This window comes from Trachurus trachurus (assembly GCF_905171665.1).
Source record: "Trachurus trachurus genome assembly, chromosome: 16".
Lineage (NCBI taxonomy): Eukaryota > Metazoa > Chordata > Actinopteri > Carangiformes > Carangidae > Trachurus > Trachurus trachurus.
In genome coordinates this window covers 5,991,858-6,006,866 of record NC_139902.1, presented here as the reverse complement: position 1 = coordinate 6,006,866, position 15,009 = coordinate 5,991,858, and the positions used below count along the sequence as shown (strand labels likewise).

The 15,009-nt window shown below is 42.4% G+C and overlaps 1 protein-coding gene across 1 annotated transcript; it reads left to right on the top strand.

Moving 5' to 3' along the window:
- Positions 1–1,287: 1,287 nt before the first annotated feature.
- LOC310998890 (m-AAA protease-interacting protein 1, mitochondrial) lies at positions 1,288–10,001 on the top strand (the record flags this gene model as incomplete). Its single annotated transcript, XM_083989141.1, is given in 7 exon segments — positions 1,288–1,323; positions 1,326–1,371; positions 1,374–1,822; positions 2,472–2,543; positions 2,820–2,946; positions 5,672–5,816; positions 9,375–10,001. Coding segments are annotated over 7 exon segments (960 nt in total). The 3' UTR covers positions 9,460–10,001.
- Between the last annotated feature and the right edge of the window lie 5,008 nt (positions 10,002–15,009).

The window sequence follows — 15,009 nt, the reverse complement described above, 5'->3', positions numbered from 1 at the left end:
TAAACAGCAGCCTAGTCTCTAACTCTTCTCACTTGTATGTTTGTCTGCAGATTCCCCGACAATTAATCCCATCCAGAGCGGTGGGGTCGTTAATATTCTGCTCCATTCCACTCGCAGATGTAAAAGCATTCTCAGCTGACACGCGTAATTACTATGATACATCCCGGAAAGGTTTCCGTGTCTGAGCGCAATCTCAAATAACCAAGTGCTGCGCTGCTAATTATTGATAAATAAAATTAGTTTGGGAGAGAACTTCAGGTGGGCGGGGCCGCGCGCAGGTGTCTGCCGCGTGCGTGTAGTGTGTGCGCGCGTGCAGAGGAGAGAGGAGAGGAGGGAGCGACGGGAAAACGGCGCTGACCTGTAATCACCGGGAACAGCGGGGACTTAATGATGTTTTGGTCTGCTGATCAAATTTCACATTTTCGCACAATCATTTTAGGCACCTGCGCAGAAAACAAAGCCTGGGCGGAAACTGCTGGCCCGTAGGAACAACTGCTTCTCTACTTAGTTGGAGTGTGTGTGTGTGTGTGTGTGTGTGTGTGTGTGTGTGTGTGTGGGGGGGGGGGGGGGGGGGGGGGGGGGGTAATAATACATTCACGCACAGACAGTTTGTTTTGTAGTTTTTGTCATACTTTACAACACGCAGACACACACACGCACACACACACGACATGAGACAGCCTATAAATGGATATTTATCTCCCTCTACTGGATTCTATGAGTAAAGCCACTCTGCTGCCTTTAAGTGCACTCAGTTCCCGACAAAGTTCCGCCAAACACATTTATAAAAGACTCAGTGTAAACACCACTTGAAATGAAATAGCCTACAGTTGGCTACAAGGTTATGTGCTGCTGGGGGAGACTGTCCACGGCTTGGCTGATGGCACATGATGGCTGTTACTTTTAAAATGGCTTTAACTGCAATGCAAAGATTTGTTTTTGATAAAAGAAAATTGCCAAATATACACTCATACACAGTGACTTCAGAGACATCAACCTTTTCATTATCCTGAAGGAAGATGAGTTTGCAGGTGTTTTGGAGCAATAGCAATCCAATAATCAAACACCTGTGATCAACGTAGCCTATAGATTTGTTAATGAAAAAGAAATAGGCCTAGGCCTATATACATTTTTTTAAGAAAAAACATTGCTATTTTTCTTTCAGGTGAAAATGCAGCTAAATTCTATTAATAAGCGAAATAGTGCACCAGCGGATGGTTTCTACATTCCCAACTGCACCGGAAGGCAGCAGTCATGTGTGTGTACGTCGTGTGCGCCATAAGGATTATGGGTAAAGCATGGGGTGAGTTGCATAAGGTTACCTAAAGGCAGCTGTGACAATGGAGGCTGTTTCAGCCCCGGTCCCCGGGTCACACGCCGCTTCTACCGCCGCGTCCTGCTCGCTTTGATGCAGCGGATCGCCAGCCTCGCTGCATGCCGGCAGCTCGGCGGCCTCGCGGCGTGCAAGCCCGGGCTCTGCGCCTCAACGAGCGGCCCGAGCTGCAGCAGGCAGCCGGTCGAGCACCGGCAGTGGGCGGGGGTGTGTGTTCGTCCTGCGCGCCCTTACTCCGGAGAACCCGCAGCGCAGTGCCGGAGATTGTGCAGGCGGAGGCTCGTGTTCGTGGGTCAGAGACACAGACTGTTCAGCTCCCAGCCCGGAGCCGACGAACCGGCGGGGAGCTCCGGCCGTAAGCCCGACATCTCGGTGGTTGGCATCCCGGACCCGATTACATGGATCCGGTGTAAAGTCACCATGCTCCTCATCGAGCTGTACTTTGAGTTAGACGTAAACTCCGAGGAGTTTCACAGAGGAGTCAAACAGGTAACTGCAGACAGAGTTACTAACAGGCCTCTGCTGAATATTGTTGCATCTAATACAGTATAATAATAAGAATCATCTTTTATTCTGTTCAAGAGCCACATGTTTGAAAGTTTCTTCAGATTCTTCAAATGTAAATGACAGGGGGGGCACTGATGTTGTGACACTTGCAACAGGGTTGAGAGGTCAAACTTAAGAAAGATGAGAAGCTGGAGGAAGGTTATAGAAAATATGCAAAACAGCTGTACTTGCAACTGGGATGAAACCTGTTCTTGATAGTAAACCTGGCATGAAGGGGCTGTTCTGGGGCGTTTGATCTTCAGCAGGAGTGATTGTAGATGTTAATATAACTGGACTGGCTAAAAAGTTCAAGTCTTCAATATCTGGACAAATTGGTATTGGTGAAGAATGTTTCATATATTAAAAAAAAAAGAAAAAGGAAAAAAAAAAAGCTCCAGAGCAGTAACCAAATGGAACTTACAGACATCACTGGTTTTGTAGTTGATGTTATTACTGTTATTACTTAGCTTAGACAAAGATGAAGGCAAAATGTTCCCACTAAAGCATCAAAGTTACCACAATCAGTGCGGCCCACAAACAGGCCTGCACTGGCAGGTGAATAAACACCTGTCTCGTTCCTCATCTGTCCCAGGCTCTGGTCCATGTGTCCAACGTGATGTCCCGTGGAACATACCATGAACTGAGGGGGATCTTGTCCAATGAGGTAACAAAACATGCACAAGGAAAACAAGCTATGTATTGCCATTGCCTGTCCTCCCTGAGAGCTACTATGGAATTTCTAATGAATATAAACATGTGATGTCTATAATAGACTCCTCACATTGTAATAATGACACAGCTACTATCTGACAGTTCAACAGTGTGGTAAAATCTTTACAACTTTAGGTCCAAAGTCACATTCTCATGATCAACCATGTATCAAATATAATCCATTCACCCGGTCAGTTTCTGATTTGACTGGTCTTTCTTGATCTTCCAGATGGTTGAATATGTTGAGAAGACGTGTGGGTCTCTCTCCACTGCTCAGAGGCAGCAGCTGGCCATCACAATGGATGATATTATATTTATACTTCCAGAAGACGTGTCTGTCGTCTTTGATCAGTATGGTAAGTAGTCTTAAAGCAGATATCAGTGGAATGTTTTTGTTAATATAAGTCCTAAATAGTCCTATTTTCCGTCAGCAATCACTTACATGAAGTATTTCAGCCTAAACACAAGTCTCTCCGTCACTCTGCTCTGCTGTAACCCGAGGAGAAAATTTTCCTTGTGGGATACAAGTGTTATCCAATGAGGAGAGAGAACGGCATGAAGGGCTGTGTGTGCAGCCAAGGGATGCGCGTGAATGTGGTGACGTAGCACGAGGACCAATTGATGCCTGACAAGGGCGGGGGCTGCTAACTCATGGTGCGTTCAAAGAAACTCGTACTTTGTGTTTTTCCTTCCTGTGAAGTCATACCAGTTCGATCTGGTACGAGTTCACGGGTCGGAAGTTACGAGTGGCCGTTATAGGGAACTTTCACAGACAACAGGATGGTAAAAACACGAGCTACGGGTTACCTGGAACGCTACCAAGTCGTAGTTGTGACTTGAAGCTGTAACTTACGGTTTCAAAAGCCTGCCTTGAACGCAGCATTAGCCGAAACGGCCGTGAAGCTGATATCTGCTTTAACATCCACACCACTACTACCCAAACGACCATATCCACACTAAACTCTGCCCATAACTACCACTCATGAAAAAACATCCTATTCACATTAACTGGCCATTCTGCTGTGAACAGGAAGTAGACCGATTACTCTGCTGTTATAGATACAGATACTGCAAACAAGAAGCAAAGGACAGTTGTATCAATCTACTGAATTTGTCTGCACAACAGCTGCTAAAGACAAATGACAAGGTCATGTATCACTCAACACAGACTGGTGAGCCAGGATACAGTATGTAGCAGAAGAGACATGCTGCAAATTGAAATGTGGTAGAGTGGACGTTGCAACAAAGTTTCAGAACACTTGAGTTGAAATATGTATTCTGTGTTGGTCAGTCCAAGTCTTTCACCACCTGAGAAAATCAACAGCTCCACTGCTGAGTTCAGGTTTGTTGAAGGTCATAAACTGTTCTGCCATCCTCCCAAATAGGACGTGGCACACTCACAACCTGAGTTACAGAGCTAGTATTTTTTATTTTATCATCCATTCGGTTGCTACTAGGGCTGTCCCGATTAATCGATTATGTCGGTGACATAAATAAGTCGACACGTACAACATACCGTTGAGTTGTTGTTGATAACGTATTTTACACAATTTACGCAAACACGAACAGCAGACGATAACGTTCACAAACAGAAGTGGACGCTCATTAACCGATTAATAACCGTTAACTGATAAGATTACAATGAAGATTATAATGCTCTATTGAATGTCTGTGACTAGGCTTGTGCCGATCAGCAATGTGATCCTCTATCTGCGATTGAAAGGATGATCAACTATGTTTTTTAGGGCTTTTTTTCTTGCCGTTATAAAACACAGGCTGCTACAGCTGTGCAGCTCCACACCCATTGAGCTCTGGCTCAGCTGACCAGTGCTCAGATAGAGGTTAGATCTTCACATGTTGAACTCTTTTTGTACAAAGTGCAGCTAAATGCCAGGCTGAAGAGAGAGGAGCAGCAGAGGCTCTACAGTTAAATCATATCAAATCAGACAGCCTCTTACATATCTGAGTTTTGAAACACTTTAGTGATCTGCAGCTACAGGTAACACTCATCCACAGAGATACTGTAGATTAGGGCTGGGTAAAAATATCGATTCAGCAATGCATTGCAATTCTTTTCTCTGCAATTCAATATCGATTCAGCAATCTTCTGAATCGATTCAAGCCCCTGGCCAGTGGGGGCGCTGCGAGCAACACCCTCGTGTGATTCGCGCTGTACGGACGGGAAAGCAGATGTGGGGATTAATTTTGTATTTATAGGCGCCGATTCCGTGGGTGCTCCGGTGCTCAAGCACCCACTGACCAGGTTGAGCCACCAGATGCGCATTTCTCCGTGCCGCGAAAAAGCTAAAGTCAGACCGACAACTGCCCCCTTGTGTTAAGCACACGTTGTTATTGATATTGTAGCGTCAGACCCGACGACAAGTCAACAACATAACACAAACTTATCTGACAGCTGCTCTCACTTCTTCCTCTGCTCCTCCTCACTCACTCACCTACACACAGACAGGACTCTGTCTTCCTCACACTCACCCCAGCCCCTCAGTTTCTCATCCCACCTGCCCGTACCATACACATTGACAGTCAGTCAGAAATCACATAACTTAAACATCATAACAAGAACATTACTGCGGGGTCGCTACAATATTTTCAGTTGTGCAGTAGGCTATTATTAATAATATTGTTTTGTATTGTTTTATTACTCAAAATGTTATGAGTTATTTTCCAAGAGGAAAGTAACACATAGCCTAATTTAAATTTAGCTGCACTGTAGTTCAGTGTTAAAGCAGTGTCATATTTTGTTATGCTATGAGTTATACTATGGCTGTTCATAAGGCATGAAACTAAACAAATAATTATTTAAAAAAAAAAAATCTGGTACTCTTATTTGTGTATTTCTGCTTGATACTGAATCGATATCGAAGCATTTCAATCAATATCGAATCGAATCGATATCGAATCGAATCGTGACCTAATGAATCGAAATCGAATCGAATCGTGAGATTCTCAACAATACCCAGCCCTACTGTAGATCAAATGTAAAAGCCAGCTAGCGGGTATGAATGTGTGGCTGTATGTAATGTTGCTGACCTGCTAACTCTGGTTCTGTTTTTCTCTGCGTAGGTAGAAACTTCTGCTTCATCGTCATGAGGTTCTGGCTCCTGTCAACACACGAGGGCCCTGACGACCCCGAGGGCACCAAGATCTTCAAAGTGGCCCCTGGTGAAGACGGCACTACACAAAAGAAAATCGCAACTGCTGTTTATGAGTAAGCACTAAGCTTGTCATCTGCACACGTATCACAAACAAGCTGTGGGTCCAAAAGTGTGGATTACAACGAATCTTCCCTCAATCAGCTTTGACATGTTCAAATCTATTTCATGGCACGCACATGGTGTGTGTGTGTGTGTGTCTGTGTGCTGGCTCCTTTTGCTTAAAGCTCATTTTGATCATTAATTTGCTCAGATGTTCTGTGCCAAAATCTCTATTTGCTTTTATTTCCCCATATAGAGTGCGTTGAATCACAACTGAAAAGGTACAAATATTTACTTGGAGAAATAATTATATGTTGGCAAAAGCTCAAAGTTACCTGCAGGCCTTCTAACATATGGTGAGTCTGTTTTTGTTGGGTGGGTAACAGAGCTGCAGCTTCACAACAGCCGACGAGGACGAGTTGAATGTTTTTTTAAATGCACAGTGAGGCTGAGTAGGAACGTGGCCTCTGGTTTACAGACCTCACTGTACGTGGAAAGGATCATTTTGGTGTTTCAACAAATATTTAAGTCCTTACTTGTGGAAACTGACACACTTTAAAGTAAGAGGTATTAATAGAAGCAGTGATTGGAAGAAAAGCAAAACAAAGAAAAAAAGCCACAAATGAGACGACAGCGTGTGTACACAGTGGAAAGAGCACATCAGTAGAGTAACAGGAGCTTCAGTCCTCAGTCACTGTCTGCACAGGATGTGGTCGGGGCACAGGACTGCAGGTCATTTGCATGGTTTTGGTAGAGCTCACGATCTGCAGTCGTGCACGTAACTCAGCAGGAGGCAGGTCTTACCAGGCCGGGCCTGTAACACTAACAACATATGGAGCAAGTGTGAGTTCATGTAACATCTACAGCAACAAGATTAAACATGCAAAGAGGAAAATGAAGCACATCTTGTCCTTATTAAAGCCCCAGTATGTAACTTATTTGGCTTTTTATTAGCAAAAATCAAATATTGCTTTCATAAATACGTATTTCACTGAAGTCGAATCACACCCGCATAAAAATGAAAGCTTTCTCGTACCTTAGAATTAGGGATGTGCACGGTTACCCGAGTACCCGGGTACCCGAGTAGGCAATCTGCTATCCGGTTATGAATTTATTACCCGGTTAACCTAGGTTTTAAAAAACGGCAAGTTAGAGCGCAGTCTAGTGTCGGATCAAACTACATTATCATGCCATGGTTCGGCTTTTTTTTTTTTTTTTTAAGTATATTTTTTGGGCATTTATGCCTTTATGGATAGTACAGTTGAGACAGACAGGAAACGGGGAGGCAGAGAGAGGGGGAATAACACGCAGTAAATGGCGCCCAACGCGGGACTCGAACCGGGGCCGACTGCAGCAAGGACTGTGCCTCTATACATGGGGCGCCCGCTCTAACCACTACGCCACGCGACGCCCCCATGGTTCGGCTTTTTGTAGTGTTAAACAATTTCGGATCAGGCAACGTGATTTTCTGCTGTGTAAAAACGTTTTTGGATCGAGCCTCAGACTTTGAAACCTCTTACAACACTGCACATGAATCCTGTGGTGGTTCCCTCGGCGTAAACCGTCGGGAGGGAGACGACAGGTGTCATCAAGTATGTTAGAAAATATGCTTTCCGTTTACAAACATGCTGAAACCTTCCCAGTTATTTCCTGAAACGATGCGAGGCAGAGAGGACCGAAGGCACCAAAATGTAGTGTGGACTAATAAATAAGCACCGCTAATGATTTTAAAAAAAAGAAAAAAAAGTTTTCTCCTCCGAGGCAGCGCTCAGAGCGCATGCAGCGCATTTATTCCCCGGCATAAAGATGCACATACTGTATGCCCCATATGTGCATCTTAAACTCCAGTCTCTACTCTTATTATCCACCTGATATTTAGTCTGACGACGCTGTGTCAGTAATGTGGACTGTCTGACGAACAGAGCGCATTCATGCCCCGGCTGCGCTCTGTCCGTCAGACATGACGTAATTTTATTTTTTTATTACAGTATTCGGTTACCCGGTTACGACAAGATTAGGATAGGAAAATTATTCGAAATGCCCATCCCTACTTAGAATGAGTTGTTACAAGTCGTTACAAATACATAAGTGGGTGACGCACCAAGGCGGCCATGTTGCATCGCCATTTTTTACGTTCATGTCTACGTGACCGTAGGTAACCACAGAAACTCACCAGAGCTGTCGGCTCGGGGAGAAAGTTTTCCAGGTAGTGCCTGTTAAAACTGTCACCACTGTGTAGTGAGGAAGGATGGAGGCAGGGCCGTTGCATTCAGGTGCAGTCAGGCAGACCTCCGTCGGCAAACCAACCGGATGTCATTTTACTCGACGAGAGAAAGACGGTAAAACATGGGTCAAGTAAACAATACGACATCACCATGACAACATATTGTCATGCCTGTATTGTTTTGCCTCGTGCTGGTGGACCACTTGTTTACATAGACACTTGTTTGTCTGACGTCTGCCCGATTTCACGTGAATGCAACATCAAGAATACGTTTCGATATGCAACCGCACCGTGAGATGGGGGGAATTCACATTATACCTTTATGGGCTCTTCATAAACGAAACCTAACTAAAAATCTCATCATATTGTTGAGGAGATTCTCCTGATGTCAGATCTATAGTCACAACAATAACAGCTCCAGCTGCCTCAGTCTTATATCTAAGATTGTCTTTCATGCGTGGATTAAATTCAGAATTTTGAGACGAGCGTTTGACATGTCACACCATGATGTGTTTTTACTCTGTCTGTGGAAAGCAGGTGTAAGAATTTTAGGACTAATAAATGGTGAGAAATTAAATAGGCGGCAGGTGTTTTTTAAGTTTCTTCATGGACATCTACATAACTTCTCACTTTGCAGGTATCAATGTATTATGGCCTCATGTCTGAATAAAGCCACAAGGGACACTGACATATTGAAGCCCATCCAATCAACAAAAAGCCCCTATTTCAACAAGCTGATGACAGTTTAGTCCTGAGTGTGTGAAATTCTGTTACTGCCACTTCAGTGGCTCTGATTTTTAGTTTAAAGACCCACTGAATTGTTCTGCAGCTGCAAGGAAAAGGAAGAAGAAATAATTCCACTCCCAGTATGCATGTAACAGTTAAAGCCTCTTTCCGTTTCCTATCAGTAATCCAGTTAGTTGTTGGACCACACGGTGGGGTCTACTCTACCAAATGCCCACCTATCTAGTTGGCCAGATTCTCCCTCCCATTGTTTCAGGTCTTAAAATCCCTTTTGAGAAAGCCTGTTACACTTGAAATGTTATCCCAAAGGCTAGCAAACAGTCTGACGGAGTAAGGAAGCCATTTCCACAATCATAACCTCATTATTTTCAAGGTGAAACAAGAAGCAAAACTTAGTTTGAATGTCAGTGTTAGCTAGTTAGTTAGCCTTTATCTTCTAGACTTTAAAGAAACTTGTGCTACTGAGAATATAAGATGCTCTTTTGTAGTTGTTGAACATTTGCAATAGAGGAGAGCCTGGCTCTGCATGATAAACATCATTATGAGAGGTTGTTCATTTTGAAAAAGCTTCTGTTCAACATGTCTGTCTGTCTCTTCACTTCAGATTCCACCGAGAGCTGACGAGGGGAGCCTCTCCTGACTGGAAGGTCACCACTGTTTGGCACTGGCACTGGAAACTGGCTGAGTAATCTGCCATGTGCTAGTGGGCAAGCCGGTGATGGATGGTGACTGGATTTATTTAAGAGTTAAAGTCAAAGACAGACTGAAGAACTGCTCGTTTGGATCACATGAAACAGACCTACAGCCATAGCACTGCAGCTGTGCATGCACCTGAAGACCTCATGAAAACAATCCTCCTACTTGAAAGTCAACCATTGATACTTAGATGCCTTGAAGTCCTTCCTCCAGTGATTTCACACAGTTGGAAACATTTGTAATACAAGTAATACAAAATAGGAATATTATCCATTCAGTGTTTCAGCTGAAGTATGGGCAGTGATGGAGTCACTGGAGGAAGCCTCTCTTTTCCTCTGTTTTCTGGAGCTCTGTCACTGTCTCATAGTATTCCTCTGCAAATGGAGTTGGCCTAACTGGCATCACATGACCTTTGTCATTGGGACTGTTTGGTCATCTAACCTTCCTCAGGCAAGGAACATCATGAGATTAAGCCCAAAGCTCACAGAAAAGTAAATGGTTCTCAAGTTTAAAAAAAGAAACATTTTCAATGTTGACAGTTAACGCCTCTGAAATTGTTTAACTGTGTCAATAAATTGATTGTGGCACCAAACTGTACCCTTTAACTTTTACACGTATTCCCCACAATCCACAAACAACTCTTATGAAATCTCATCTACACTACACTACACTACACTACACAACACAACACAACACAACACAACACAACACAACATGCTGACGATAAGTTAAGGGACTGGGTGGTAGAATCAGCTCAACCTTGTTTCCCCTACTCTAAATGTTTTCTTCACACCCTACATTGACTTACACACGAGATGTCAAATTAACATTGTACATGTTTAATCATGCAGAGACAGAACTTGTCCTCTGGGGCCTGTTTCACAATGACAGACACAAAGCAGTTCAGTTCTTGACTAGTATGGAACAATTAATTCCTGGTAAATAAAGACTTTTCAAAATAAAAAAAAAGATTATGGCTGACCAGTGCCTTCAATCGCTCGGGTCCAACCAGAAATGTTCAGTTATTGTAAGGATATTTTACTTGGAAAAAACCAGGTCTTAAAGTTAGCCTGACAGTAGGGTTTGGAATGTTTTGGCAAAATTAGTCCATATTTATTTTAGTGAAATAGTCTAATGACCAAAACTAAGACCGAAATAAAACTAAAGGCCGAGCTAAAATGTCTTTGTGAAACCAGTCCTGGCACATGATTAAGTCACTTTCAAAAGTAAGAAACTATCTACGTTATTCATTTAAATGACAGAGTAGGCCTATACTCTAGATGAGAAAATATATTATAATAATATTAATATTATAATATTGTAATTAAATATGAGTGTCTGTACAGTCCAGTGTGCAACATTTCATCCTACAGATATCAAGAGGTTTATGTAGCAGCTGAGCTGACTGTGTTAGCAGTAAAGGCCAAGTCCTTGTGTTCTGTAGCTACATTATATTCTCCATGCAATTCATGAAACATTTAAGGGACCAAAAATGAGAGTATTCTCGTCCTTGTGATAGGAAGCAAAGTGAAACAAGATAATCCATTTTCCAAAGCAGGCAGGAGGGGGCGTTTGTGTACGTGGTTATTGGCGACACAGTCGACTGTTCAAGAAAGTACTTAATGGTTCTTGTACCAAGTGAAAATAGTTGTATAGCATGGCTGCAAGCAAGGATGACTAATTCTACTAGAAAAATCCTCCACCTGTTTAACTAACTAGCAGCCTTGTGTCTGAGCCCACAGTCGATGCCAGGAACGTGTCACTTGTCAAAAACATCACGTCTGACAGGCCCCTGAATGCTGCGTGTCATCCCATTCTGTGAGAGCTCGCTGCAGTATTATTAATGTTGACAACATATCTGACAAACAGAGAGGATTCTGTCATTAGCGGCCGCTAATTCATGCATAATGAAAAACGCTGAGGATTATTCTAATTTTCCTGCATAGTAATATGCAGTCTGTGGAAGTTTGCGTGGGGGTTTTTTTTGGTTCCAGTGGAGCATCTCGCAGAGTCATAATGAGATTAAATGAGTGCAGTTAGCTTAGCACATGTCAATATGCTCATGGATATGGTGAGAGCACATTAAACAATTTACCACGCCTGTGCATCACTCAGTTTAATGGAAATTAAGGGAAAAACAAAAACAAGTGGTGAATATACAAAAAGCTAATGTTTTTTTTATTAGTTATTTTACTGTTTTGTGATGTTCTGACATGTGGATCAGTCAAGGCCGCGTGCCAACCTGTTTCATTAATCTGGTTAGCGAAACCGATTGAAAACAATTCCTCATACCTCTTTGAGCGTGTGTCTTGTTTGTGTGTCTGCATGTGTCTCAGCTCCAGGAAGCCATAAATTAATTGTACTGTCTCTGTCAGACTCTCATTTTAAGGTTGATTAGTAGAATTACAAGATAAATATGCTTGGAAATCAAATCTAATACTCTGACAGAACAAATGATAAAAAGGTACACAGAATGTACCTCAGTATTTACTCAAGTGTTTTACAAGCATAGGAACAGTCTTGTGGGGTTTTGTTATTAAGTCCAAAGCAATCAATTAAAGATTTAATACTGTTTCACAGCAGCTTAGGTGTACCAACAAAACATGGCATGTTGCTTTGAACAAAAAGCTAAAATGTTGACACGAGAAATTAGCTGTTTCTATGCGTGAAATTACATTTTTTATTTTAATAGTGAAATTGATTCTCCATAAACAGACATGTAACAGGGAGAAAACTTCCTTTGTTTACTGACATGTTTATCTCTTGTGAATTTGTGGTGTCACTAATATTATGACTAATGAATACTAATGATGGTTGAGAGCCGTTAAAATGCAGTATGTTGTCTGTAACACAGGAAAACAAAATCAAATCAAAAACCCTTTTCAGCGACAGGTAACTAGACTCTATATTCAGGTCAGAAAACTTTGAAGTATGTTTTTTGTTTTTTTCACAGCTTTGCTAACCCTCCTCCTGGCCATGCGCATTTGTTTTCACCTAAGCCGGCGAGAAAGCAATCCATGGAGTGGTGGATAATGTTATATCAAATATGTTTTACAATTTGTATAGTCTTATCTCTCATAAACAAGAGAGAGAGAGATGAGATCTGGGACACTGGGTCGGCGGTGCTGATCTTGCAAAGTTGGTTTTCGGCCAAGAGACGCTAGGTGGAAGGCAGAGAGCCTCCATTCTCCCTGTAACAGATCATTTAACCACCACAATTACTCTGAAGCTGTTTAATTAAGGTCAAAATCCTGCATAGTTCCTCTTGAAGTCAAGACATGTCCCAACTGAGATGAGTCTCAAAATTTGTGATGTTAAGGCCAAAAGCGGCTTTAGATATGAATGTGTTGTCGTGCGTCTCACTGTAAATATCCATGATAATGACTTAATTATGGATGTAATACACATTCTGCTTAATATTTACTTAAGTCATTCCACAGACTGGTGCAGATTCACCAGGTGCATCAGCAAAGTGGGCTTTGCACCAGACCGTTGTGGTTAAAGAGCTGAGCCAGCAGCCCATGTTTCACCCCTAACCTACTGACCAGAGAAAGTGTGAAAGCACAAATCAAAGTGGCTGTGATGGGTTTCCTCTGTTAGGTGGCTGGGCTCACCCTCATACAGTAGATCAAGTGTGAGAGGAAGCTCAGAGAAAAACTGTTGCTCCTCTTGGTAAACATGAGCTGGTTAAAAGGGGAAATGATATGAGGCCCTGAGGTACATCCAGAATATCTCGTCTTGTCTGGAGCTGGGATGTGTTGGTGGGGACAGTGGGTATCTCCTACCTTCTTAACTAGCTGCCGCTTTGACCAGACTACACATCAATGGTAAAAAGTTGTTGGAAATGGATCTCACAGAATGCTGAAGACATAAACCTGGTTGGTAAAAACGTTCTTCGTCATAAACAAACTCTGCCACATACACGATTTGAAGAATTATCGGAACAGCAAAGTCAAAACTGAGTTATTGAGATGTCTTCCATGTTCAAAATACTAGGATGCAATTAAACCATTCCTTATGATTAAGAAGGAGCTTCAAGATGCAGCTCATACTCCAGCACACCATTACATACAACCAACTTGATGGCATAAAATATAAATCTATATATTGAAAATGCATAGCCGGTACACTACGTCTCACCACATCCCCTAATTTGAATGGATGCGCTGCCAGAAACTGCTAAGTGGCTTCCAGCGAATCCATGAAATAAAAGAGGAGGCAGCACTCCAAAGAAACGTAATCCAAAAAATAGGTCAAGAGGAAGCTCAGATAAAGGCTTATATGACAAAACGCATTAGTCTGATGTTAGCCATTAAAAAAGATTTCATTTCAGGAATAAGTTTAATAGAGTGTTGCTTTGCTATATTTAATGTCAACAGATTCATGAACAAAATCACGACAAACTAATAATGTGAAAGTTGAATAAAATAACAGCCTGTGACACATTTGCCTTTCAGTGAATAAAATGAACTGATTACTCCAAGACATACAGTGGTTTTAAATGTTTACTTCTGCCAGCTCAAACAGACAAAAAAAAAAGAAGATAGTTCTAGAGTTCATATAAAACAATGCAAAAGTGTAGCACCTGTAGCAAAGTTAAGCACAGGTCAAACTGAATTCAGTCTCTCAGATCCCCAATAGCTGACGCCTACAGTACAATCATCTCTATTGTCTAAACCACTTATCTGTCCAGGGACACAGGGGGGCTGGAGCCAACCCCAGCAGACACAGTGGGTAGGGATGTAACGATTCACTCAACTCACGATTCGATTCGATTCACGATTTTTTGTTCACGATACGATTGGGGTTGGGGTGGGGGTGTAGCACAGAGGGACAAGAGAGATAGAGAGAGAAAAGAGAGTGAATTGGTATGTGTGCGTGGCGGCGGCGTCTGGTGTCGAACAAATGAATCAACCAGTGACTTTTGAGATAATGTAAGCTACTTCTCACCAGAGACTTTGTTCTCACGCATCGCAATTTTTTTTTATTTTCACCGATGCGAGTCGTCACGCAAAGTATCGATTTTTAATCGACTCACGAAGCATCGTTACATCCCTAACAGTGGGACATATGGGGTACACCCTGGACAGGTCGCCAGTGTATCACAGAGCCTACATTTGAGACGAACAACCTCACACATTCAGGATCACCAATCAACCTAGTGTGCATGTCTATGAGAGAACTCACTACTTTACCAAGAAAGGCCCCAGGCCCAGGAGCTCAAACCAGAACCTTCTTGTTGAGAAGTGAGAGTGCTAACCACTGATTGCCATAATTTATGACTGCAAAAACTTGAGATCACCACATTTTATATATAGTTATACAGCCTACCATGGGCATGTCGTAAATTGATAATGTAATGTCATAATTATACCGGAAATGTCTTATAGGTTCCTAGCGTCCACACCACACCACTGACCTGAAGTGGTATCTTGAATTTAGACATGTTCATCATAAAGCTTATAATCTAAAACTGTCAGTCATTGTCAGAAATGATAAACTTCCATTAAATAATTGACATGAAATAGCGGTAGCACTAAAAT